Source organism: Panthera leo, chromosome D1 (genome assembly GCF_018350215.1).
Source record: "Panthera leo isolate Ple1 chromosome D1, P.leo_Ple1_pat1.1, whole genome shotgun sequence".
Classification (NCBI taxonomy): Eukaryota; Metazoa; Chordata; class Mammalia; order Carnivora; family Felidae; genus Panthera; species Panthera leo.
In genome coordinates this window covers 99,199,738-99,223,729 of record NC_056688.1, presented here as the reverse complement: position 1 = coordinate 99,223,729, position 23,992 = coordinate 99,199,738, and the positions used below count along the sequence as shown (strand labels likewise).

General features: G+C 57.9%; 2 protein-coding genes across 17 annotated transcripts in view; one reads left to right on the top strand and one right to left on the bottom strand.

The window, feature by feature from the left end:
- The first annotated feature begins 1,342 nt into the window (after nucleotides 1-1,342).
- MYBPC3 (myosin binding protein C3) lies at nucleotides 1,343-20,327 on the top strand. Its single transcript, XM_042904117.1, has 35 exons — nucleotides 1,343-2,207; nucleotides 3,291-3,557; nucleotides 4,100-4,213; nucleotides 4,303-4,395; nucleotides 4,486-4,634; nucleotides 5,466-5,583; nucleotides 6,093-6,141; nucleotides 6,321-6,350; nucleotides 6,508-6,561; nucleotides 7,176-7,178; nucleotides 7,510-7,527; nucleotides 7,748-7,911; nucleotides 8,420-8,552; nucleotides 8,825-8,827; nucleotides 8,965-9,089; nucleotides 9,178-9,283; nucleotides 9,380-9,546; nucleotides 9,976-10,141; nucleotides 10,852-10,958; nucleotides 11,048-11,077; nucleotides 13,301-13,440; nucleotides 13,710-13,793; nucleotides 14,493-14,652; nucleotides 14,922-15,026; nucleotides 15,116-15,304; nucleotides 16,636-16,770; nucleotides 16,953-17,120; nucleotides 17,815-17,903; nucleotides 18,038-18,233; nucleotides 18,392-18,531; nucleotides 18,756-18,915; nucleotides 19,029-19,165; nucleotides 19,453-19,639; nucleotides 19,828-19,864; nucleotides 20,015-20,327. The coding sequence occupies exons 1-34, from the start codon at nucleotides 2,183-2,185 to the stop codon at nucleotides 19,836-19,838; spliced, it is 3,822 nt and encodes a 1,273-aa protein (XP_042760051.1). The 5' UTR covers nucleotides 1,343-2,182; the 3' UTR covers nucleotides 19,839-19,864; nucleotides 20,015-20,327.
- Nucleotides 20,328-21,430: 1,103 nt separating this feature from the next.
- The window catches only part of MADD (MAP kinase activating death domain), a 40,677-nt gene continuing 38,115 nt past the window's right edge, over nucleotides 21,431-23,992 (bottom strand). For 13 of the 16 annotated variants that reach the window (XM_042904105.1, XM_042904116.1, XM_042904103.1 and 10 more), the window contains 2 exons: nucleotides 22,750-22,796; nucleotides 21,431-22,416 (listed from right to left, as the gene is read on the bottom strand). In XM_042904105.1, the coding sequence (XP_042760039.1) occupies nucleotides 22,312-22,416; nucleotides 22,750-22,796 (152 nt within the window). In that variant the 3' untranslated portion in view covers nucleotides 21,431-22,311. The remainder of the gene's footprint in view (nucleotides 22,417-22,749; nucleotides 22,797-23,992) is intronic. The other 3 variants (XM_042904114.1, XM_042904115.1, XR_006193441.1) reach the window with 2 other exon arrangements.

Here is a 23,992-nt window from a genome sequence, read left to right as displayed (position 1 = left end):
TGGGCGACCCTGTCTGATCTCTCTTTTTCTCATACGTCCTTTGGGCATTTACTGCCAGTGCTGGGTAGGGACATCAGGACAAATGACACACAGCGCCTGGCAAGGGGTCAGGGCTGGTGAAACGACAGGTCCTTGGTTGTTATCAGGGGAATAAATCATTAAAAAGTCCTCCGCACCTGATGAGTGGCTTTTTTAAAAATTTTTTGTTTAATGTTTTTATTTATTTTTGAGACAGAGAGAGACAGAGCATGAGCAGCGCAGGGGCAGAGATAGAGGGAGACACAGAATCCGAAGCAGGCTCCAGGCTCTGAGCTGTCGGGACAGATCCCGACGTGGGGCTCGAACTCACAAACTGTGAGATCATGACATGAGCCGAAGTTGGACGCTTAACCGACGGAGCCACCCAGGCGCCCCGATAAGTGGGCTTTTAAAAATGCCCCAGTGAGGCCGAAACTCTTCAGGTTATGGTCCCAATGGGGACGATTAGTGATAATGGCTGCCACACTGGATTTTCTGGCCACTTATTACATGTCAACCTTGACAAGCAGAGTCGGATATCATCCCATTTTATAGATTGGGAAACTGAGTCTTGGAGAGGTCAAATGATTTGTTCAAGGTCACACAGCTAGGAGAGGGGTGGGCCAGATCCCACTGCACGTGGGTGCTAGGTCAGCGTGGAGCAGAAAGGCTCAACGTGTCTGGAATGGGGTGCCGTGGAGCACGGCCAGGAGCAGGAATTAAGCCCCAAGGCGTCCTCACAGCATCCATGCTGGCCGGACCCTAGTGCATAGCTGCTGTCTTGTGCTCTCTGGCTTCTAGTCCACAACAAGGGAGAAACAGAAAAAGATGAGCCTAGAAGCGTCTTGTTTGCAACCACAGCAAGATGGGGGGAGCAGACCACCTGGGACTGAGTAAACGGCCCAAAGCAGCCAGCAGGCCGCAGAGAACCCGGACTCCGGGGCCATTAGCATCGGCGCAAACACCCCCAAACACATCCTTGCCCCGAGAGCGAAACTGTGACCTCCCTTCTCAGGGTTCCAAGCCCCAAGAGAGGGTCAATGGTGTTCCATCCTCTTTAAGAAGGCCAAGGGGAATGCAATATGGTTTAAAAGTAGTTAGAAAGCACTCCACAGAGGCAGAAAAGAATGGATTCCGTGTCTACAGGAATGGTAAGTTTGGACCACGTGGCAATGCTTGTGTACGAATTCCTCCCATGAGGGTCAGAAGGGACAAATGGCCTTTCCTGATATTGGACCTTGCTTGGAGAAAGTCACGTGTAATTTGCTTCTTTCTGTGTAGCAACCGATACCCCTGAGGTGACGGGGTGGGGGGTGGGTGGGTAGGAAGGGGGGGCAGTCACAGACGGCCAAAGTTCATAGAGGAACAGTGGGGGTGGGGATGGGAATTCAGAATATTCTGGCAGTATTTTCCGTGTGAATCCTTGTGACTTTGGCAAGAGCCATCTCTGCTTCTGGCTTCCGCTTTGAGGTTTACCCCAATACCCTTACCTGCAGACCCCGCCCAGCCCTTCCCCTTAGGTGGCACCAGCCCCCAGTACTGCTCTCTCCCCACATGGCCCTGGACTAAGCCCACCCAGGACTCTGCAGCACGAGGCCAGCCCAGAGCCCTGTGCGCCGCAGTAGGAGAGATATTTTCATTCAGCACTTTCTGTGTGCCTGGCCCTGCTCTCGCCTTTCCATTTATAAACCCACTTAGTTCATGGAACAGTCCTACACAGTGGATGCTGCTTTCATTACCCCACTTTATAGATGAGGGAACTAAGGCACTGAGGTTAAGGAAAGGGCAGTGCCTGGTCTCAGGGCAGCCCGGCCCCAGGATCTGGATCTGTGCCAATTCACCATACAATCTCCCTGTCAGATGAACATATAGATAGGGCTTGGGGTGCCCCTGAGGCTTACCAAGGGTTAGAGGGGCAGAAGCCATCATATTGGACCCAAGGGGGAAGGGACAGGAGATAGCCGGGAACAGTGTGGCCCTGCCATCGCCCTGGAGAGCCTTGCTCTCTGGAATTTGTCTATATTTAGCAGGTGGTTGGGCAAGAGGCAGATAAGAAATCCTGGGGAGGGGGAGGGCCCCTTATATAGTGTGGGGGGACGGGTCCTGCTCAGATCCTCCTTGGGTGGCCTGTGACTGCTCAGATCCTGGTGTGATCTCTCTCAAGATGCCTGAGCCGGGGAAGAAGCCAGGTAGCCGCAGGTCTAGGGTTGGGGCTGGGTGGGGGGCCAGGAGGGCTGGGGAATCTACAATTGGGGGGTTCCTGAGTGAGTTCCTGAGTTCCTGAGTTCCTGAGAGTGGGGGCTGTCTTCTGGGTCTTTTTCTGATTCTTGGTTTCTCCTTCCCATCCTTCTGATGAGAGTGAGGGTGAACCAGGGCCAGGGGGTACAGAGTGGGCCATCACTCCAGTCTCAGGACAGAAGAGGATCCCTTCCCTATCCCCATCCCATCTCCTTCTGCGGCAAGATTAGGCCTGGGCTCGCCTTTTGGGAAAAGGCTGTCACAGGTAGGGGCCCAAGTTGAGTCTAGACTTGAGCCAGTCTCGCTGAATGCTCTTGGGCAAGCCCTTGCCCTCTCTGGGTCTCAGTTTCCCTATCTGTATAAGGAGGAGTTGAGATGGCTCTCTCCAGTTGTGATAGTCCCCGCTTTAGGAGCCTGCATTCCTTTGGCCCTCACACCTGGCGTGAAAATGCCAGTTCTTCTGTTCTGCGAGAGAATGGTCGAGAAGCCCTGATCCTGGGCCAAGGGCAGAGAAAGTCACAGGCCAGGGACTTGGTCTTGGCTTGTGCCCTTACCAAGGTCATTCAGGGCAGGGACCCAGCCCCCCAGCCCCCGGCGCCTCCCAGTCCAGCTTTATCTCAGTTGCTGATTCTCAGCCTGAGGCCCTTGGAGAACAAATTTAGCCACAATTCAAGTGGACAGAGTACCTGCCCCTTGCCAAGGGCCCCAGATGGTGGGGGAGAGAGGGAGTTGGGCTTCCCCAGGAAGGAAGGGTCAGGTATCCAAGGACATACCTAACAAAATTCTTGTGTGGAGGTTAGGACCACGGCCCTGGCTCTTCTGCCTACTGGCTGTGTGATGTTGGATAAGTCACTTGAACTCTCTGAGCCTCAGTGTCCGCATGTGAGAAATGGGCATAATAATTGCATCGGTCTCATAGAGCCACTGAAGCATTACATGAGGTGATGCATTAAAGTGCTTTAGGAAGAAGGGATGCAGGGATGGGGTGCCTGGGCCAGCCAGTGACTCCTGCAGCCTCCATTGGCCTATCTCAGTCTCAGCCTTCAGCAAGAAGCCAAGGTCAGTGGAGGTGGCAGCCAGCAGCCCTGCTGTGTTCGAGGCCGAGACAGAGCGGTCAGGAGTAAAGGTGCGCTGGCAGCGGGGGGGCAGTGACATCAGCGCCAGTGACAAGTATGGCCTAGCAGCCGAGGGCACGAGGCACACTCTGACAGTGCGGGACGTGGGCCCCGCCGACCAGGGACCCTACGCAGTCATCGCTGGCTCCTCCAAGGTCAAGTTTGACCTCAAGGTCATAGAAGCAGGTAAGACCCTGGTCCGCCTTCCCTAGGTTTGAGCTTCTGGGGCAGCCTGGCCATCTCTCCCTCACCCAGGGTATAGGAGGAGCCTTCCCACTTTCTTGCCTTTGCTTTGGCTGAGCCGTCTGCCAGGAATTCCCTTCCTCCCTTTTCTGCAGCAAGACCTCACTGAGTGTCCCCATGTGTCTCCCTGGCCTGTTCCAGTCATTGTGGAAGTAGGGAAAGTTCTGAGATGGATAAGGCACCACGCAGCCCTCCCTCCCGACGCCTTCTCACAGATGGGGACTCGGTGGGCTGCGTGCGCTGGCAGGGAAGCCCCTGGTTGCTGCGGGTGTGGAGGGAGCCCCTGGGGAAAGGAGGGGAGGATGGAGCCCACAGCCGCCCGGGCTGACCCACCAGGGCGTGGGCGTGCAGTCTGCGAGGGTGAGGAGGCCAGATGCACACGCTGCAGTATGTGACCAGCCTGCAAAGACTGAGGGGGACCAGGGGCAAGAGGAGGGCTCTCTGCTTAGAAGCTGCTCCACGACCCCCCACCCTTTCCCTTCCAGAGAAGGCAGAGCCTGTGCCGGGCCCTGCTCCTGCCCCTACTGAGGCTCCTGGAGGCTCCGGAGAAGCACTGGCCTCGACCACTGAGGAGGGAGGAGGCTCCCCAAGTCCCAAAAGTGAGCCGGTGCAGGGAGGGCGGTGCAGGGACGGTGAAGGCCGGTGGATGGGGTGTCCCAAGGCAGGTCACAAAGGCCTCTGCTCACAGGGTCAAGCTCAGCAGCCCCCGATGGCTCTGGTGCCTCTGATGACCCCATCGGCCTCTTTGTGACGCGGCCACAGGATGGCGAGGTGACCGCAGGTGAGTGTGGGCTGTCGCACCCCGGGGTGGGGTGGGGCAGGGCACAGCAGGGCACCCGCCCAGGCCCAGCCTGTTGCCCTTTCCCTGCAGGTGGCAGCATCACCTTCTCAGCCCGCGTGGCAGGCGCCAGCCTCCTGAAACCGCCCATAGTCAAGTGGTTCAAGGGCAAGTGGGTGGACCTGAGCAGCAAGGTGGGCCAACACCTGCAGCTGCACAACAGTTACGACCGGACCAGCAAGGTGGGGCCTGTGGGCACGGCACGGTTCAGGGGCCCCCTGGAAAGAGGGCATGGGAGCCCCTGGGAGGCACCGGGGGCACAGGGGAGCCTGAGGGTCACCCTGAGACTGAAGGCACACAGGAGGTGCAAAAACGAGACCTAGGGAAGTTGGGAAGCAGGTTGGATAGCCAGGGGCACCCGGGGAAAATGGGGAGGCCCAGGAGACCTGTGGGACATGCCGGGCTTGGAGGGCGTGACAGTCTTAAGGGGGCATAATAAAACTTGTGGGGGCAGGGGGCCCAGGAAGGCTGAGGGACCTCATGAAGCATGGGGGAAGGTGGCATCAGCCAGCGAAGATGTGAACCCTCTGGATGGATGAGGATTGGAGCTCAAGGGGCCCTTCATTATACAAAGAAACCGAAGCTTGAGAGGTTGTTGCTGCTGGTCTGATGTCACTCAGAGCCAGGCCTAGAACCTGTGCTTTGATTCCCAGCTTCCGCTCCTCCCACTCTTCCACAGTCTTGGCCCAGGCAAAGGCTCCTCTGGCAGGGCAGGGCCAACGCGTTCAGTTGTGTGGGTTGTGCACTGCACAAAAGTGCCTTGTCTTAAGTGAAGGTCATTTGCCTCGTAGCCATCACAGATTTATATTTTATTACCACCTTGTGCCAGCAGATGGCAGTCATGTGTCTTGACAAGGGGCTCTTTTTCCTATTTACACAAAACCCTCACCCACAGGTTAACTAAACCCTGAGGGGTGAAAATGTTGGTGGCCATTAGCCACTCCCAGTCTCCTTTAGGAGTGAAGGGCCTTGTCTTCCGGTCCCTGGTCTCCCCTGATACCTTCCTTCTACAGGTCTACCTGTTTGAGCTGCACATCACAGATGCCCAGACTACTTTTGCAGGTGGCTACCGCTGTGAGGTGTCCACCAAGGACAAATTTGACAGCTGCAACTTCAGTCTCACTGTCCATGGTGAGGGGAGCCCTGGCGTCCTGGGCTCAGGTCCCCATGGGTCTCATCCCCCACGTCTGCCTCCATTTCCCAACACTAAGGAGGATGCCTAGTCCCAACCGGACAACCGCTGCCCACATGCCCAGTGCTGCTCATGCAGGGGCACGAGAGAAACCCATGGAGGTTCCCAGGGTTGGGGTGGGGTCTGACAGCCAAGTCCAGATCTCACCTGGATGGTGAGATGGTCCAGGCTCCTGGCACAGGTGAACAGGTGAAGGGTGAGCTGGGAGCTGAGTGGGAGATCAGCCACTGCTAAGGGGCTGGGGACCATCAACTACCCAAACTCCCTGGTACCTCTGTTCTGGAAAGGCTCAGAATGTGGGGTCCTGGGGCAGATGCCCGCTCTCAAGGGTCATGGATGGGCAGGTCTGTAATACTCGGAGACTCCGGGGTGAGCGAGGCTTCTGGGGTGTACCTCGCCCCAGGCTTCTGAAGCCTCTTCCCTGTCTCCTCTCCCTCTCTGAACACAGAGGCCGTTGGCCCTGGAGATCTGGACCTCCGATCAGCTTTTCGCCGCACGTGAGTGGTCATCTCTTCTCAGGGACGGCAGGGAGGCCAGTGCTGGGATCTGAAGCCCCTCGGGGTCAGGGCTGGGAATGATGTTGGGGGGGGCTGTGGGGGGACAGAGCTGAAGTTGATAGTGATGGGGGACAGCAAGCTCCCCCGGGCAGCTGAAGGAACTGGTTCTAACCCCACAGGAGCCTGGCTGGAAGTGGTCGGCGGATCAGGTACCCCTCTCCCAGCCCATGCTTGTCAGACTTCGGGGGTCTGAGATGGAGCCCCCCATCCAGACAGTGTCCCTTCCTCTCCCAGTAGCTCTCCCCACCCCCACCTCCCCAAGCCTCTTCCAGTTGGGGAGGTCCTTACTGGGGTCCCTCTCCGTAGTGACAGCCACGAGGACGCTGGAACTCTGGATTTCAGCTCGCTGCTGAAGAAGAGGTGAGCCCCTGGGTAGCAGCTCCTGGGCAGATGGTGAGGCCCCATTTCAAATCCCAGCAATGCGGTTTTTCCGGCTGTGTGGCCCTGAGCTGGTTACTGTACCTCTCTAAACCAATTTCCCTGTGTGTCAAGTGGGATAATCCTAGGGGTGCCTGGGTGGCTCAGTCAGTAAAGTGGCGACTTTGGCTCAGGTCACGATCTCACTGTTTGTGGGTTCGAGCCCTGCATCAGGCTCTGTGCTGATGGCTCAGATCCTGGAGCCTACTTCGGATTCTGTGTCTCCTCTCTCTGTCTCTCTTCCCCTTGTGCTCTGTCTCACTCTGTATCTCAAAAATAAATAAGCATTAAAAAAAATTTGGATAATCCTGGTGTTGGGAAGAGTCAGAGGGCTCTGCAGACATGATATCTTGTGAACTAAGATCCTCCCAGGGTCCCCCACGACCCCTGACGCTTGAGTCCATGAGAGCTTGCCTCAGTAGGCTCTGGGGACTCACAAGAAGCTGGGAGGGGGCGCCAAGCTGCAGGGATTTCTCTCCCAGCCCCTCCAGCTGACTCTGTGTCCTCTCCTTCTCTCTCCTGGACCCTGCGTTGTGGCTGATGCTGCCGTGGCCTAGAGAGTAAGCATCGGGGGCCGGTGTTTGGGGGCAACAGGGTGTTGGTGGGACTCTGTACCCTGGTGACAGACAGGGCTGGGAATCAGACAGACCTGAGTGTGGATCCCCACTGCCTGGGGCGTCTCTGAGTTTTGGTTCTCCAGATACTCACCTGCCAGAGCTCAGGAGGAACAAAAAAGGCCCTGTGTGGGGAAGGCCCTGCTGTGTAAATGGAGGGACATGGGCATGGGGAGAAGGGAGGGGTGAAGTCCCATGGGCTGTGGCCCCGGGGCCTTTGTGGGCAGGTGGCCCATGCCTCTAATGGTCCACTGCCTTTTTGTCCTGCCCGGAGCAGCAGTTTCCGGAACCTAAGGTGAGTGCCTGATGAAGCCTGCGCCCCCGTCACCCCCAGTTCCACCAGGACTCCCCCATACTGAACTCGAGGTCCAAAGCCAGCCCAAGTGGCACCACCAGAGGGGTCCTGGGCCCCAGGAAGCCCTACCCCAGGGGAGGGCGGGGGGCAACAGTCCTGCCCGCCCCCCCCCCACCCCCAGCCAGAAGGGATTCCCTTGAGGCTTCTCTGCTGGACGCAGGGACCCGAGGCTGGAGGCGCCAGCCGAGGAGGACGTGTGGGAGATCCTGCGGCAGGCATCCCCCTCCGAATATGAGCGCATCGCCTTCCAGCATGGCATCACCGACCTGCGCGGCATGCTCAAGAGGCTCAAGGGCATGAAGCGAGACGAGAAGAAGAGCACAGGTTAGCCCTCTGCTGCCATGCAAGAGGAGAGGGCACACGCACACACTCACATGCGTGCACACACACACACACACGAAAAGGTAAGAGTCAGCTTAGACCAGAGACACCACAAGAAGAGGACAGAGCACAGCTGGGCCCTCCTCACTGAGTAGAAGCCTGGGGTGTGCTGTAAAGCAGAGTCAAGAAGGAGAGAAGGTCCCTTTGGCTGCTGTCTCCCTCTCCGGCCAAGCTTCTGTCTCTCTAGGAGCCGCTAACCCTGTCCCTGAGCTGAGCAGGTGGAGGGGACCCCAAGGAAGGCAGAAGGACAAAGAGAGAGGAGACAGACACGTAGAACAGACAGAGATAATAAAGAGACAGGCACAGTGGAGATAGAGAAAATGGGGGACACAGGCAGAGTGTGGTGGGAGGACTCGGCCCAGCGGCACGGCCACCAGCCACGGTGATGCGTGTGAGCCTTCTGGGGCAGCAGGGGCGGCAGGGCAGTGGGGGTGCTGACGGACGTGCTCAGCCTTTCAGAAGAAGCTGGAGCCCGCCTACCAGGTGAGCAAGGGCCACAAGATCCGGCTGACCGTGGAGCTGGCCGACCCCGACGCCGAGGTCAAGTGGCTGAAGAATGGACAGGAGATCCAGATGAGCGGCAGGTGCGGTGGGGCTGGGGGTGGGGGGGCAGGTGCAGCCCAGGGAGCAGTGGGGGCAGGGAGGCTCCCAGCCTGCTCTCCGTGCCTCTCACGGCCGGCCGCTGCCGTGTTCTCTGTCTCTGTGTGGCTTCTGCCCTGCGTGTCTCTCCCCATTTTCCTCTCCCTGGGTCTAATTGCCCATCTTTCTGTTTCTGCCTGTCTCTGTTCCTCGCCCTTTTGCTCCGGGTCTCGCTTCCTCCCTCCTGGATGCTCCCGTGGCCCCTTCTGCTCCACAGCAAGTAAGGCCCAGCTCCGGGAAGGAAGGCTCGGGGTGGGGGCACCGTCCGACGGGAGGAGGGGGTTGGACCGGGCACCTGGGACACATGAGGTGAGTGACGGCTGTCCATCCATGCCCCGCCCCCGGCCCCCGGCGCAGGTACATCTTCGAGTCCGTGGGTGCCAAGCGCACGCTGACCATCAGCCAGTGCTCGCTGGCCGATGACGCGGCCTACCAGTGCGTGGTGGGCGGGGAGAAGTGCAGCACCGAGCTGTTCGTCAAAGGTGGGCCTGGACCGGGGCCCCTGGGAGGCTGGGACCCTGCGGGGAGGGTGCACAGGGCTCGGCCATCTACGTTCTCCTTGCTCGCCAGAGCCCCCCGTGCTGATCACTCGGCCCCTGGAAGACCAGCTGGTGATGGTGGGGCAGCGGGTGGAGTTCGAGTGCGAAGTGTCTGAGGAGGGGGCCCAGGTCAAGTGGTGAGTGCCAGAGGCACGGGGGCGTGGGCAGGGCTGGGGGGCCTGCGGGCATCCCCAAAGGAGGCCTCGGGCACTTACTGCCCGCCCCCCGGCCAGGCTGAAGGATGGGGTGGAGCTGACCAGGGAGGAGACCTTCAAATACCGGTTCAAGAAGGACGGGCAGAGACACCACCTCATCATCAACGAGGCGACGCTGGAGGACGCGGGGCACTACGCGCTGCGCACCAGCGGGGGCCAGGCGCTGGCCGAACTCATCGTTCAGGGTGAGGCCCCGGGGGGTGGGGTGGGGGGTAGCACAGGAGGCTTCAAGGCCCTGGGCGCCCTCGGCCCCAGCACCACCCCCGGCCGTGTTTGGGAATCAGGCAAACCCAGGATGGAGGCCTGTGTGACCTTGGGCAGGTCACTCTGGCACACCGAGCCTCGCCATTCTCATCTGTAAAATGGGGGTGCCGAGGTGGCCACCTCAGAGAGTACTGGGAGGGCCAGATGGGCCTGGTTAGTGTCGCCCCGCACCACACACACACTTGAGCTTCCTCGTGCACACCGTCCCATCATCGCAGGCACACATGAATCACACTCACGCGTGCACACGCGGGTTTTCACATGCCTATGTGATCTCCACACAGATTCACGCCCACACCCACACACACCCTCCCCGGCTCACTGGCTCTGCCCTGTCCTCCGCCCCCCAGAGAAAAAGCTGGAGGTGTACCAGAGCATCGCAGACCTGACCGTGGGTGCAAAGGACCAGGCGGTGTTCAAGTGTGAAGTGTCCGATGAGAACGTGCGGGGCGTGTGGCTGAAGAACGGGAAGGAGCTGGTGCCCGACAGCCGCGTAAAGGTGTCCCACATTGGGCGGTGAGTGTGCAGAGCTGGGCCCCAATGCAAACGGGGGCAGGCAGATGGGGAGAGCAGAGACTGAGACAGAGAGAGAGAGACAGAGGGAGAAACAGACAGACACTAGAGACACATAGGGAGACAGGGAAAAACAGGGAGAGACAGAGAAAGAGAGAGATAGAGACAGTGAGACAGAGAGGGACAGGAAGAGACACGCGAATAGACACAGGACACAGACTGAGATAGAGAGACAGAGAGAGAGGGAGAGACAGGAGCATACAGAAGAGAATCCTGCAGAGGCAGAGGACAGAAAGAGAGAAGTAGGGAGAGAGACAGACAGGCTGGGAGTTCCCCCGGCCCCCTCCCCGCAGGTCATGGCCAGGGCAGGGCAGCAGGCAGCCAGGCCAGCTCTGGCCAAGGGCCCTCACTCTCTCCCACTCTCTTACTCATGCCTCGAGCATCTGCACCGGCCCGTGCTGGGTCCAAGGTCACAGAGATTAGTGACAGCAGCCCCCGATCAGTCTCTAAAGGCCCAGCCAAGGGGCACTTGTACATTGCCTACCTCTGAAAACACGCGAGGGAGCTAGAAAGCCAAAAATAGAGAAAGAGAGCATTTAAAATACCAGCACCCCACTGAGCTAAGGCGGGGCAGGGGCCCTCTGGAGCCCTGACTACCACGAGACTGGGGTGTGTGGTCCAGTGGGCTCCCCTGAGCCACTACATCCCTGCAGAGTCCACAAACTGACCATTGACGACGTCACGCCTGCCGACGAGGCGGACTACAGCTTTGTGCCTGAGGGCTTCGCCTGCAACCTGTCAGCGAAGCTCCATTTCATGGGTGAGCGGGCGCCTGGGCCAGGTGGGGGCCCCGTCGCCGGGCTCTGCCTGTGCCCAGCCCCGTGCCGCACAATCTCCCTTCTCTTGCAGAGGTCAAGATTGACTTCGTGCCCAGGCAAGGTGAGTCGCGGGACCTCCTCCCCATGCCCACTCCACCCATGTCCCTCTCCACTCACAGAGGGAAGAGCAAGGAAGCTGGAGTGGGGACCCCAAGACCCAAGCCCCAGCTCTGTCAGTCAGAACCATGGGCCAATTATAATCTCTATGCACTCAGTTTCCTATTCTCTGAAGTGGGAATCCTGACGTGCCTCCTCCACGGGGTGTAGGAAAGATGAGACGAGAAGATGTGAGATTTCATTATTAATTTTCTGCTTTTAGAAGTACCCCTCCTTCTTTTATTTTTATTTATTTATTTATTTATTTATTTATTTATTTATTTATTTATTTTTTTAATGTTTATTTATTTTTGAGACAGAGAGAGACAGAGCATGAATGGGGGAGGGGCAGAGAGAGAGACACACACACACAGAATCGGAAGCAGGCTCCAGGCTCTGAGCCATCAGCCCAGAGCCTGATGCGGGGCTTGAACTCACGAACCGTGAGATCGTGACCTGAGCTGAAGTCGGATGCTCAACCGACTGAGCCACCCAGGCGCCCCACCCCTCCTTCTTTTAGATTAAACATCAAGCATCTATCCTAACTTCAGGAGGGTAGTCCGGGCTGAAGCATGCTCTAGGTCAGGGCTTTCCAAACTAAGTTCATTCATTGAATAGGGATACTCCATTTAAAAAGGGTTCCATGCTCTTGCACTGTTGGTGGGAATGCAAATTGGTGCAGCCGCTCTGGAAAGCAGTGTGGAGGTTCCTCAGAAAATTAAAAATAGACCTACCCTATGACCCAGCAGTAGCACTGCTAGGAATTTACCCAAGGGATACAGGAGTACTGATGCGTAGGGGCACTTGTACCCCAATGTTTATAGCAGCACTCTCAACAATAGCCAAATTATGGAAAGAGCCTAAATGTCCATCAACTGATGAATGGATAAAGAAATTGTGGTTTATATACACAATGGAATACTACGTGGCAATGAGAAAGAATGAAATATGGCCTTTTGTAGCAACGTGGATGGAACTGGAGAGTGTGATGCTAAGTGAAATAAGCCATACAGAGAAAGACAGATACCATATGGTTTCAGTCTTATGTGGATCCTGAGAAACTTAACAGAAACCCATGGGGGAGGGGAAGGAAAAAAAAAAAAAGAGGTTAGAGTGGGAGAGAGCCAAAGCATAGGAGACTGTTAAAAACTGAGAACAAACTGTGGGTTGATGGGGGGGTGGGAGGGAGGGGAGGGTGGGTGATGGGTATTGAGGAGGGCACCTTTTGGGATGAGCACTGGGTGTTGTATGGAAACCAATTTGACAATAAATTTCATATATTGAAAAAAAAAAACCACACTATTTCCAGCAAAAAATAAAAAAAAAATAAAAAGGGTTCCATGGTTGGAGGGGCACCTGGGTGGCTCAGTCGGTTAAGCGTCCGACTTCAGCTCAGGTCATGATCTTGCGGTTTGTGAGTTCAAGCCCCGCGTCAGGTCCGTGCTGACAGCTCAGAGCCTGGGCCTGCTTTGGATTCTGTCTCCCACTTTCTCTGTTCCTTCCCTGCTTGCACACGTGCGCGCTCTCTCTCTCTCAAAAAAAAAATAAATAAATAAAATAAAATAAAATAAATAAATAAATAAAATAAGCATTAAAAAAAGGTATATGTAAGTGATGAGCCACGGGATTCTACTCCTGAAGCCAAGGCCACACTGTATGTTAACTAACCTGAGAATTTAGGGGGAAACAAAAAGGGTTCCATGGTGAAGTCAGTTTGAGAATCACTGAACACTCGGGCCACCTCCTGCTGACTCAGAAGCATCTCAAAGGCTCTGGAAAATCCTGTGGTGAAGAAATGTGCTTAACTCTGTTTCATCCAGGGCCTCCTCATCGATTTGGCCGTGGAAACTTCTTTTTCTTTTTTCTGGCAAGACACTGGTGTTCCTCCTAAACGCAGTCTGAGAAATGCTACAGTAGGCGACCCGGTGTTACAAACTTCCCTGGAACTTCCAGGGGGGATGGAAAGGTCCTAGATCTTGACCTGGTGGTGGTTGCACAGGTGTATACAATTGTGACACCTCAGCGAGCCGTATGCTCAAATCTTGGCATCTTCTTGAATGGAAATTATATGTCAGTCGAATTGATTAAAAAACAACCACCAGGGGCATGGACTCCTTCCAGTTTCCGCCTCTTTCATGACGCTAGGGCCCCTGCCCCTTTTTCTGACCTATGCCATCTCCCCCCCCAGAACCTCCCAAGATCCACCTGGACTGTCCGGGCCGCAAGCCGGATACCATTGTGGTTGTGGCTGGGAACAAGCTACGCCTGGATGTCCCTATCTCTGGGGACCCCGCTCCCACTGTGATTTGGCAGAAGACCCTCACACAGGTACTGTGGATCCCTCCTCCACTTCCCCATCTGTAAAATGGGTGCGTGGGACCAACGGGTGTTGGCATCGGCTCCCCATCCCACAAGTGCACACCCTACAACTGGCTACCCGCTGGGAGTGCAGAGGCTCAGCTGGCTGGGAGGCGGGCAAGGTGGGCAGCAGAATGTGGGTGGGCAAAGGGGGGCCAGAGGGGCCGCTGGGCAGGGATGATACCCTCCAGGCTGAGTCAGCCCCTCTTCCCCCTGCTTCCCTCCTGCTCTGTTCCCAGAAGAACAAGGTCCCAGCAGGGCCATCCCTGGATGCCCCAGGGGAGGATGCAGGTGACAGTGACGAGTGGGTGTTTGACAAGAAGGTGAGTGAGGCTGATGGTGGGATCCAGCTCGTTTGCCTCCCGTGATTTTCTGCCTACACGGTTTCCACCCTTTGGTGAGGTCTCCGTGAAGCCACCATGTCTGGCCAGCTGTGTTCCTGCCCCAGGGATGGTCTACGTGGGATCCTCATGCCTCGGTCAGGCACAAGTTCCCTGAACATTGCTGGGAAGCCCTCATGACCGGGCTGTTCCCAAAGCTCCCGTCTCCCGGGGCCGACCTTGACTTTGTACTTCTTCCCGACTGGAGAGGGGGTTTCCCTGGCACTTTTCTGTCAGAGCAGCTGCCTGGGCACCACTCGGGTCAGCTCTTCCTCCTCCAGGCACAGTTGACCCCTCCACCCACCTGAGGTCTTTCGGGATCCTCAGCTCTGTAAGGTCATGTGATTTCCATTTGGCAGATGAGAAAACTGAGGCACAGAGAAAATCGGTGATTGCCTAAAGCTCCGTGATAAAGCCAGACCTAGAGCCCAAGCCCCTGGCCCCAGTGCTTTGCCCACGGCGAGCGCTAAACAAAGCTGTCTGGACTCGGTGCTCACAAGAGTGCAGTTTCCGCTCAAGCTACATCTGCTCCCGGGACCCCGTGCGGAGTTCTGTTCCTATCTCTGGCCATTGCACGGGCTGTCAAAGCCTGTGGTTCTGACTTGGCCCTTCTCCCCCACTTCCCCTCCCCCCCCAACCCAGCTGCTGTGTGACACCGAGGGCCGGGTGCGGGTGGAGACCACCAAGGACCGCAGCATCTTCACTGTCGAGGGGGCAGAGAAGGAAGACGAGGGTGTCTACGTTGTCACGGTGAAGAACCCCGTGGGCGAGGACCAGGTCAACCTCACAGTCAAGGTCATCGGTGAGGCTGGCTGGCCTGGGGCCACCAGGGAGGCCCATCCATTTACTTGCTTAGCCACGTGACAAACATCACGGGCATGCTCTCAGCTCCATGGAGAGGATTGGGATGAGGACATGGGGTGAATGTGGGCAGTGGGGAGCCATGAAAAGCATTGGTCACAGGCTGGTGACACGATCAGAACTGCATTCTGGAAGCATCTGTGGGGTGGTGGGGGCAGGCAGCCTGGGCCCTGGGCCCTGGGCGGGGCTGATGTGGGTCCATCCCTCCAGATGTGCCAGATCCTCCCGCGGCCCCCAAGATCAGCAATGTGGGTGAGGACTCCTGCACCGTTCAGTGGGAGCCGCCTGCCTACGACGGGGGGCAGCCAGTCCTGGGTGAGTGCAGGGCACGGGGATAGAGCTCAGGGCCGGGGTTGTGGGGCAGGCTAGGCCCCAGACCAGAGCTCCCGTCTCCCCTTCATCAGGCTACATCCTGGAGCGCAAGAAGAAGAAGAGCTTCCGGTGGATGAGGCTGAACTTTGACCTGCTGCAGGAGCTGAGCCACGAGGCACGGCGCATGATTGAGGGCGTGGTGTATGAGATGCGAGTCTACGCGGTCAATGCCATCGGCATGTCCAGGCCCAGCCCTGCCTCCCAGCCCTTCATGCCTATTGGTGAGCCTGCCTGGCCTGGCACTGCCCCACGCCCTCCCTGGTCAGAAGCAGCTGCTCTGTGGGCGGCCACCGCACTAGGCATTTACATCCGGGTCCCTTTTAAAAGGCTCCCTCGGGGATAATCCTTTTCATTTCACAGAGGAAGGAAGTGAGGCTCTGAGAAGTTAGAAGACTTGCTCAAGGTCACCTAGCTGGTAGGGGTGGAGCTGAGCCTCTCACCACTCTGTTGGTGCCTCTCAGGCCTCACTCTCCACATCTGTAAAATGGGGATAATGACAGTATCTACTTCATGGAACTGAGGTTAGGGTGAAATGAGATAACACAGGCAGAACATCTGGCATACAGCAGGTGCTCAATAAATGTTAACTGTCCCCTCTTCCCCACTCCCTTCAAGCAGGGTTTGTCATTTATGGGATAGGGTGAGGGCACTGGGCGCCTTGGGGTCTAAGAGGCGTGGGTCTGTCTCCACCACCCCCAGGAGGGCCATCTGGGGTCACTGCCCTGAAGTTGCCATTTCCTCATCTGAGTCATGGGGGTCGAGAGGGTGGAAGGGATGCTGACAGGTGTGTCAGGCTCTCAAGGACAGCTGTCCCTACCAGGATGTGGGAGCGGGGGTGGGGGGGTGGCTGTCTGTGGCATGGGCAGAAGCCACCCCCTGCCCAAGGACCCAGCACGGCTTGGGGAGATGGAGGCAAGGGGTGGGGGTGGGGGGGACTGTGGGGAGAAGGGTCCAGGCCTCTCTCTTTAGAGACTGGCTTCCAGTCAGTCAACTATTAGCTGTTAGTCAACTCGCCCGATCATACAGTGCCAGGAAATCTCGTTTCCAGCTAGTTTTTCTTTAACTTACATTTATAGCATTTCCTGTGTTGTCTGACAGAAGGGGCTCCTTCTAAGCATGTTTGTGCTCTTTTGGGTATCTATTCCTATTTAGCGCTCTATTTTTTTTTTTTTTTTTTTTTTTTTTGAGAAGGAGAGAAGAGGCAGGGAAAGAGAATCGTAAGCAGGCTCCATGCCCGGCGTGGGGCCTGAAGTGGGGCTCAGTCTCACGTGAGACCATGACCTGAGCGGAAATGAAGTCTACCGCCTAACGACTGAGCCACCCAGGCGGCCCTAGGCTCTCTTTTGTAATTGCTGTGTTTGTTTGTAAGCCTATCTAGAGACAGGTCTTTTAGTGGGAGCTGAAATAATTCTGACAGCCCTCGAATAAGCCAGACTAAGGGCAAGTGTCCCTGCGTGACCGGTGGCCCGTTGAGGGTCTGGGTCAGAGCCCTTCCCTTTCCCCCAGTGGTGTAGGCTCACTCAGACCCCTCTCTGACTCCGCCTCTGCCTAGGCCCCCCCAGTGAGCCCACCCACCTGGCCGTGGAGGATGTCTCAGACACCACCGTCTCCCTCAAGTGGCGGCCCCCGGAGCGGGTGGGAGCCGGAGGCTTGGATGGCTACAGCGTGGAGTATTGCCGGGAGGGCTGTGAGTGCCCCTGCCCAGCCCCGGGCCCTCACCCAGCACCCTCCTCTGAATTGCCCCCCTCGGACCGGCACCTGTCACCCTGTTCGACCCCTCTTTACGGCAGAAGCCCCAGACAGCCACCGGAGGGCGGGCAGTGGGGTGGGCCCTTGATGTTGATGCTGCCCACGGGCTTCCCCGGCCAGGCTCGGAGTGGGTAGCTGCCCTGGAGGGGCTGACAGAACACACCTCGTTGCTGGTGAAGGACCTGCCCACGGGGGCCCGGCTCCTCTTCCGTGTGCGGGCGCACAATATGGCGGGGCCCGGGGCCCCCATCGCCACCAAGGAGCCCGTGACGGTGCAGGAGATACTGCGTGAGTGGCCCTTGCGCAGTCACAGGACAGACCTGCCGCTGACATCCTGGCCGTTGGGGTCGGTGGAAGTGGGGACATCCCGGGAGACCCTACTGGAGAGAGGGACAGGAGAGTCTGAGCCTTTATTCACGCCCCAGGCCCAGGGAAAACATTCGGAGAGGGTTCCCTGGGCTTTTTTGCATCAACCCCTAGTTCTGGGACAGGGAAAATGTAGGCCTTTGAGCTTTGTTCTCTGAGCCTCTCAGTTCAACAGGTAGGTATTGTCCTCGTGTTCATAATTTAGCGTCATTGGGCCATCTGGGATCCACTCCCCATTCCTCTATTCCCAGCAAAGGATCAATCATGTAAAGATTGGTTCTCAAAGCGGAAAGAGGCAGCAGACTGGGGCAGAAACAGCCTGCAGGACAGGGATAGAGTCCAAAAGTCTACATTTGCATCCTGGCCTGTGACTTCCTAACTGCGTGACCTCGAACAAGTTGCTCACCCTCTCTGATCCCTCTCTCTTACAGCGGTGTGGTGAGGTGGAGATAGAAGCAGGGGTTCCGTAGACCATCTGGGGCTGGGATAGGGGGAGCTGAGGGCGGGGCATTTTCCTCAGCCATAGCCTTCTGGGCCCTGCCTCGGGAGGGGAGGAGCTGTAGCGCTCCCCAGGGCTGAGCCCTCCCTTGCTGAGCTGCCCACTTGGCACCCGCAGAGCGGCCACGGCTCCAGGTGCCCCGGCACCTGCGCCAGACCATCCAGAGGAAGGTCGGGGAGCCCGTGAACCTCCTCATTCCTTTCCAGGTAGGGCTGGTCCCCCTCTCTGTGCCCTGGTGTGTCATCCTTGCCTAGCGGGTAGAGGAGTTTCAGGGGCTGACCAGACCCTGAGATGCCACCCAGTCGTGCCAGGCTTGGGGGTGAGCTGTCCCTCCCTGCAGGGCAAGCCCCGGCCTCAGGTGACCTGGACCAAAGAGGGGCAGCCACTGGCAGGCGAGGAGGTGAGCATCCGCAACAGCCCCACGGACACCATCCTGTTCATCCGGGCTGCTCGCCGCACCCACTCTGGCACCTACGAGGTGATGCTGCGGATCGAGAACATGGAGGACAAGGCCACGCTGGTCCTGCGGGTCGTTGGTGCGTGGCACTGGGGCCCCCTCTCTGAGATGCCCAGAGACCCTGCAGAAGGTGGCAGGCCAGGTCCAGGCTGGCGGGGGTGAGGGGGCCTCCCAGGGCCCTCTGTTTGTACTCTAGCAGTCTCAGGAGGTCTGTTCCAGCTGGTCTCTCTCCTGCAGACAAGCCAAGCCCTCCCCAGGATATTCGGGTCACTGAGGCATGGGGTTTCAATGTGGTTCTGGAGTGGAAGCCACCCCAAGATGATGGTAACACAGAGATCTTGGGTTACACAGTACAGAAAGCTGACAAGAAGACCATGGTGAGCCTGGGTTCTGGGCCCCCCATATGTACCCTCCCCAGGGCCAGGCACACCCGGGCCCCAGCTTTCTCCCCTGACCTTAGAATGGGTCTGCTTTTCATCCTTCCTCTCTGATCTGGTTCCCTCCACAGTTGGGGTACAGACACCAGGGGTACCCAAAAGAGGCCCCTGGCAGGGAGTAGGGCCTGACCCCCAGAGACCCTCCCTTTCCTCCACACCCCCAGGAGTGGTTCACTGTCTTGGAACATTACCGTCGCACTCACTGTGTCGTCTCGGAGCTCATCGTTGGCAACGGCTACTACTTCCGGGTCTTCAGCCATAACGCGGTGGGGCCCAGTGACAACGCGGCCACCACCAAGGAGCCTGTCTTTATCCCCAGACCAGGTGCTGTACCTTTACTCCCACCCCCAGGAGGAGCTGGGGCAGGGAGGCGGTAGGAGCAGGGAGGGGGCCTAGCGTGGTGTGGCACTCTTGGTGCAAAGTCTTATCACCCACAGGCATCACATATGAGCCACCCAACTACAAGGCCCTGGACTTCTCCGAGGCCCCGAGCTTCACTCGCCCTCTGGTGAACCGCTCAGTCATTGCTGGCTACAATGCTACCCTCTGCTGTGCTGTCCGGGGTAGCCCCAAGGTAGACAGTTTGGGATCCTGATCCAGGCAGACTCAGGAGGCAGGGTTTGGAGGCTCCAACCTCCATCGGTCCTCTCCCCAGCCTTTCCCTGCTTTCTACTGCCCAGGGGCGCAGGGCCGGGCTCCTCTCCCTGAGCAGGGCCTCGGCACTCTCCATTGGCTCCCTGTTCATTCCCTGCTTAGGCATAGTTTGGATTCCAGCGGGAGCCCCTAGAATACAAACAGGTTCCTGCCAGGTCTCCTGTCAACCTGAGATGGTCTCCCTCCCTCCCATTACCTGATTTATAGCCCAAGGTTTCCTGGTTCAAGAATGGCCTGGACCTGGGAGAAGATGCCCGCTTCCGCATGTTCAGCAAGCAGGGAGTGTTGACCTTGGAGATCAGAAAGACCTGCCCCTTTGATGGGGGCGTCTATGTCTGTAGGGCCACCAACTTACAAGGCGAGGCACAGTGTGAGTGCCGCCTAGAAGTACGAGGTGAGGAGCCCATAGGGCCAGGGCCCAGGGTGGTGGAGGCAGGGAACCAGCTGGGACTGTGCTGGCCTGGGCCATGCGGTGGCTCTGAGAGCAATGACCCTGTCTTGTCCAACACGTGTACTGGTTTCTGGGCTTTGCTCTCAGAGCTGAGAAACACACATGTGACGTGGCCTCCTCCTCCCCTACAGTGCCTCAGTGATCCGGCTGGCTCCCGGAGAGGGCCAGGTATGTACTCCAAGTCACCCCGACACCACCACCCAGGTCAGAGGCTGAGCCCTGGCCCTTGGTTCAGGGGCAGCCATCAGGAAGTGGGGGCGCAGGTGCCTCCATGCAAGATTTCGGTGCAGCTCATTCACAAGGGAACCTGTGTTACAGGTGCCACAGGATGCCAGCCCATGTACTGGGAGCCTGGAAGGAAGCCGGACAAGCCGCCTTCTGCTGCTGGATATGTGTGTGCAAGTGTGTATCTTAGGGTTGGGCTAGTGGAAGCATCAGTAGGGCAGTGCAATTAAGGTGAGCGGGCCTGGGGGGCTCGGCGCACGGACTGAACTGAGCTCCCACTGGAAGCTCTCAGGTCTTTGGGACAAATGGGTGGTAGGCTCAGCAAATGGTGGTTGGGGACAGGCCTTTCTGGCCTGCCATGTCTTCTCAATGTATAAGGGCAATAAAAGATCAGTGCTGTCACAGGGAACTGACTCTTCTTGTCCAACGCATTTTTCACAAAAAGCACAGGGAAATATACTTGACCTTCAGAGCAAAATCCCAGGTATTCTGTCTCATGAATGAGTTGAATGAAGCTGAGAGTGGAATCCTACATTCATAAAACACTAGAAGAAACCTCAGCCTTCCCCCACTTGTGTATGTCCTTCTGATGAGGAAACTGAGGCGCTGTGATGGAAGGAAACCCGGGGCTCTCCCGCCTGGTCCCCTGTGCTCTGTACTGCCTTTGTCCTGGGGACCTGTGGTTGCAGCAGCCTGGATGTGGGGCAGTGCTGAACTTCCATGTGGTTCTGTGCCCATAGGGTCTGGGAAGGAGCCGCGCCAGGCTGCTTCGGGGTCCCAGTATGCAACAAGTCCACGGCCCTTCCACATCTGCTTCCCAGTGGGAGAGGGTGGTCCTGTCCGGTGCAAGATATTGGGAACCAGGGGCCTCCTCTGCTCTTCCTTTCCCCGTAGGGAGCCTAAATCCAATTATCAGTCTACTTTTGGGAGGAAGAAGCCAGCCAGCCGGTCTCAGAGTGCCCTGATAGTGTGGACGGTCTTTCTTGTCCAGGTAGCACCAGAGGATTTTCCATGGCATAGAAAAAAAAATTCCAGGAAGCCTGGTCCTAGGGTTGCTTCTCTTAAGAGTCCCACCCAACCTAAGGCACTCCTGGCCAAGAGCCCTGAGCCCGGGCTCCAGGCTCTGTGAGACGCCCTGGCCAAGTCATGCCACCTCTCTGGACCGCACCTGTGAGGGGCAAGGGGGGCCCTGGTTTTTTCCTTCACTGCTAAATGAATCTCTCTGCTCAAATGTCTAAGCCCAGTTTGGCTGCTTCCTCCAGTGGCCAGTCCTTAGCAGGGCAGCCCTTGGGGGGCTGGGCGGGGGGCATAGGGCAGGAAGCCCCTCCCATAGCCTCTTCCTGGAAGCGGGGTGGGAGGCTGGGGCTTCAGCATGCCAGGACTCCAATGCGCACGATCTCATCTCCCTCCTTCTAGGCCTGAGATGCCTCTGTAGAGTCCAGGGAAAGCCTTCCTCAGGCCTGGGCGGAGAGGAGGCGTCATTAAATACAAGGCGGTCAGGAGCCCGAGGAGAGTTAAGGACATTTATTTCACATTCACACATCTGTACATTTTTTATAAATAATGTAGAGCTGAAATATGTACAATCACCTCTTGCCCACTCCCAGGCCATCCCTCCCTTCCAGCACCCAGCTGCCTGCAGACACGGACGTGTACACTGAGCTCACCTCTCCCCTACCTGGTTCCCGGGCATGGTAGCCAGTGGTCTCTGGGACTCTCCCAGCCCAACCACTCTGATCTCTCATGCCGAGGCAAAGCAGACCTTAGGGAAATTGCTGCTCAGCGAGAAGGAGCCCCTCGGTGCGGCTCCACCGCAGTGGGAAGCCGTGGCAGGCGGCAGCTACGGGCTTGGGAAACGCGTAAGGAAGGAGGGAGGCTGCCACTGACTCTGCTGCCCCGTGACTCTCCCGGCCTTTCCCTGCCCACCCCTTCTCTGGAGGACAGGTCTCAAGCTCCCCTCACTCTGCACCGAGTGGGCCTTCGCCCAGGACCCAGTCACGCCGGATCAGAGGAGACGGACAGCCAGAGTCCTGCACTGGAGGGTCATAACACCAAGGACGAGGAACCACGACACAAATGTCTCAGGGACACGCAAGGTTGGGCTCGTACTGTACTCAGAGTTCTTACAAGCCATCGGCCCAAAAGACAGACAGACATCGCTCTTGAGCCCTGAGGGGACAGGAGGCTGGTCTCCTGGGAGTGGAGAGGGAGCAGGGGGAGGAAACCGGCTGAGTCCTGTGACAGACACTAAGACACGCTGAAACACACAACTCTGGACCGACTAAGCCACGGCTAGGGGCTCGCAGAGGACACGCGCGCGCGGCACGGTGCGCTTGCGGACGGCAGACGCAAGCACATCCCCCGGGCTGGGGGGCTCTCGACCCCTCCCATCAGCTCGAGACGGGCCGGGGTGGGGTCCTGAGATCTTCCTCACTGCTACGGACTGCGGCCACATACGAGAAGAGACACAACACAGAGTAGCAGATCTCATGGGCCTAGAGGGAAGAGAAAACCAGACGGATCAAGTTCCTGAGATTCCGGCATCACCACGCGTGGAGGTCTGCCAAGCAGGAAACTCTGCCCTCACACGGGGCTCGGGGCTCACAGCTGGCCGGCGGGAGAGGGGATCTGCGCGCGTGTCTCTCTCTCCCAGGGCCGAAGACTGGTTTCGGCTTCAGCTGGACCTGTGGCATCTCGACCAAACTCAGCTCTCAAACCATTCCTAGTGCCCCGTACCCCATGCTCTCAGAGGGCCCACCCACTCCTGTCTGAAGGTCCCCAGGGAGCCCTGCGCACACTGGCCTGCCGGGGTTGGGCGGCACACTCACCATCGGTGTCTTGTACTTGTGGCTCACCACTTCTTTAATTTCAGGAACTAAAACCGGACGGGCAAGAGACAAAACAGAAAGTTCAAAACTAAGAGCGGTAGTGCCAGGCTCTCCCAGGCGGCAGCGCCCGGCACCAGGGTCCCCTTCCCCACCGTGGCATGTCCCAGCGGCTGTGGCGGCTCAGGCCATGCCAGCTTCTGTCCAGCTGCTGCTGGATGAGAGGCCGCTGCCCCAGACTCCTCAGCCAGACCTCTGAGGCCTGCTGTGGCTCCCTGTGCCATGGCTGTGACTCTACCCACTTCCTGGAGAGCCTCAGCAGGGGAGCGGGCTGGCCTCTCACCAGCCTGTTCACTGCCACTGTCCAGGGCCCTGCGGAGCTGCGGTGGGGCGTTCCCACGTTTTGGCTGAGAGTTGTCTCTAGCCTGTGCCTCTCGCCGTGCTGAGATGGCCGAGAACTCATCCCTGTGACCAGCCCGAGACTGTTCATGTTAAGCATGGTTCCCTGCACTCCCAGCCTCTACACAGAGGGTCCTTAGGCTGGATGAAGAAGCGGCATGATACTCAACCCACCAGACCTGCAAGTTTCCTTCCCTGAGTGGCAGGAGAGGCCCAGGCCTGCCTGTGTGAGGGAGAGCGTCAGAGGGCTCTGGAGCAGACACACCGAGCGGAAGACAGGCGAGTACAGCACCCGGGGAGGGAGGTGACAGGGAGCATCAGGCAAAATACACACATGTTCACAGCCCAGAATGCAAGACTAAGAGTCACCCCTGCCCCAGCCATGCAGGGGTTCTGCTTGGCCAGAGGAAGGAGTAAGGCCCCCCCCCCCCCGGGGCACAGCCATCCTGATGGCCCCTGGAGAGGGGAGCAGGGGGGCATGGCATCACCCTGGGGGCCAGAAAAGGTAGCAGGAGAGTTGGCCACACCTTCTTCCGACCCTGGGAGGTAGAACTCAGGGGGACCCAGGGTTAACCAGGGAATAAACTCATCATAGGTAGAGCAAGAAGCCCAGGTCCTTCTTCTGAGTTGAAAGATTCCCCCAAATATCTCTCTGGCAGAAGAGAGGAGGGAGCACACAGGGGAGAAAACTCAGAACGAGTGAGCCAGCACGCGGGTGGGGGGAGGCTGAGAGGAAGAGGGTGGGGAGAAAAGGGATGAGACAACTGGCAATGGGAGCGGCTGGTCTGGTTGAAGGGAGCCCATCCCACCCACGGCAGGGCCCAGGCAGGGGCCTGGGGGGAGGCAG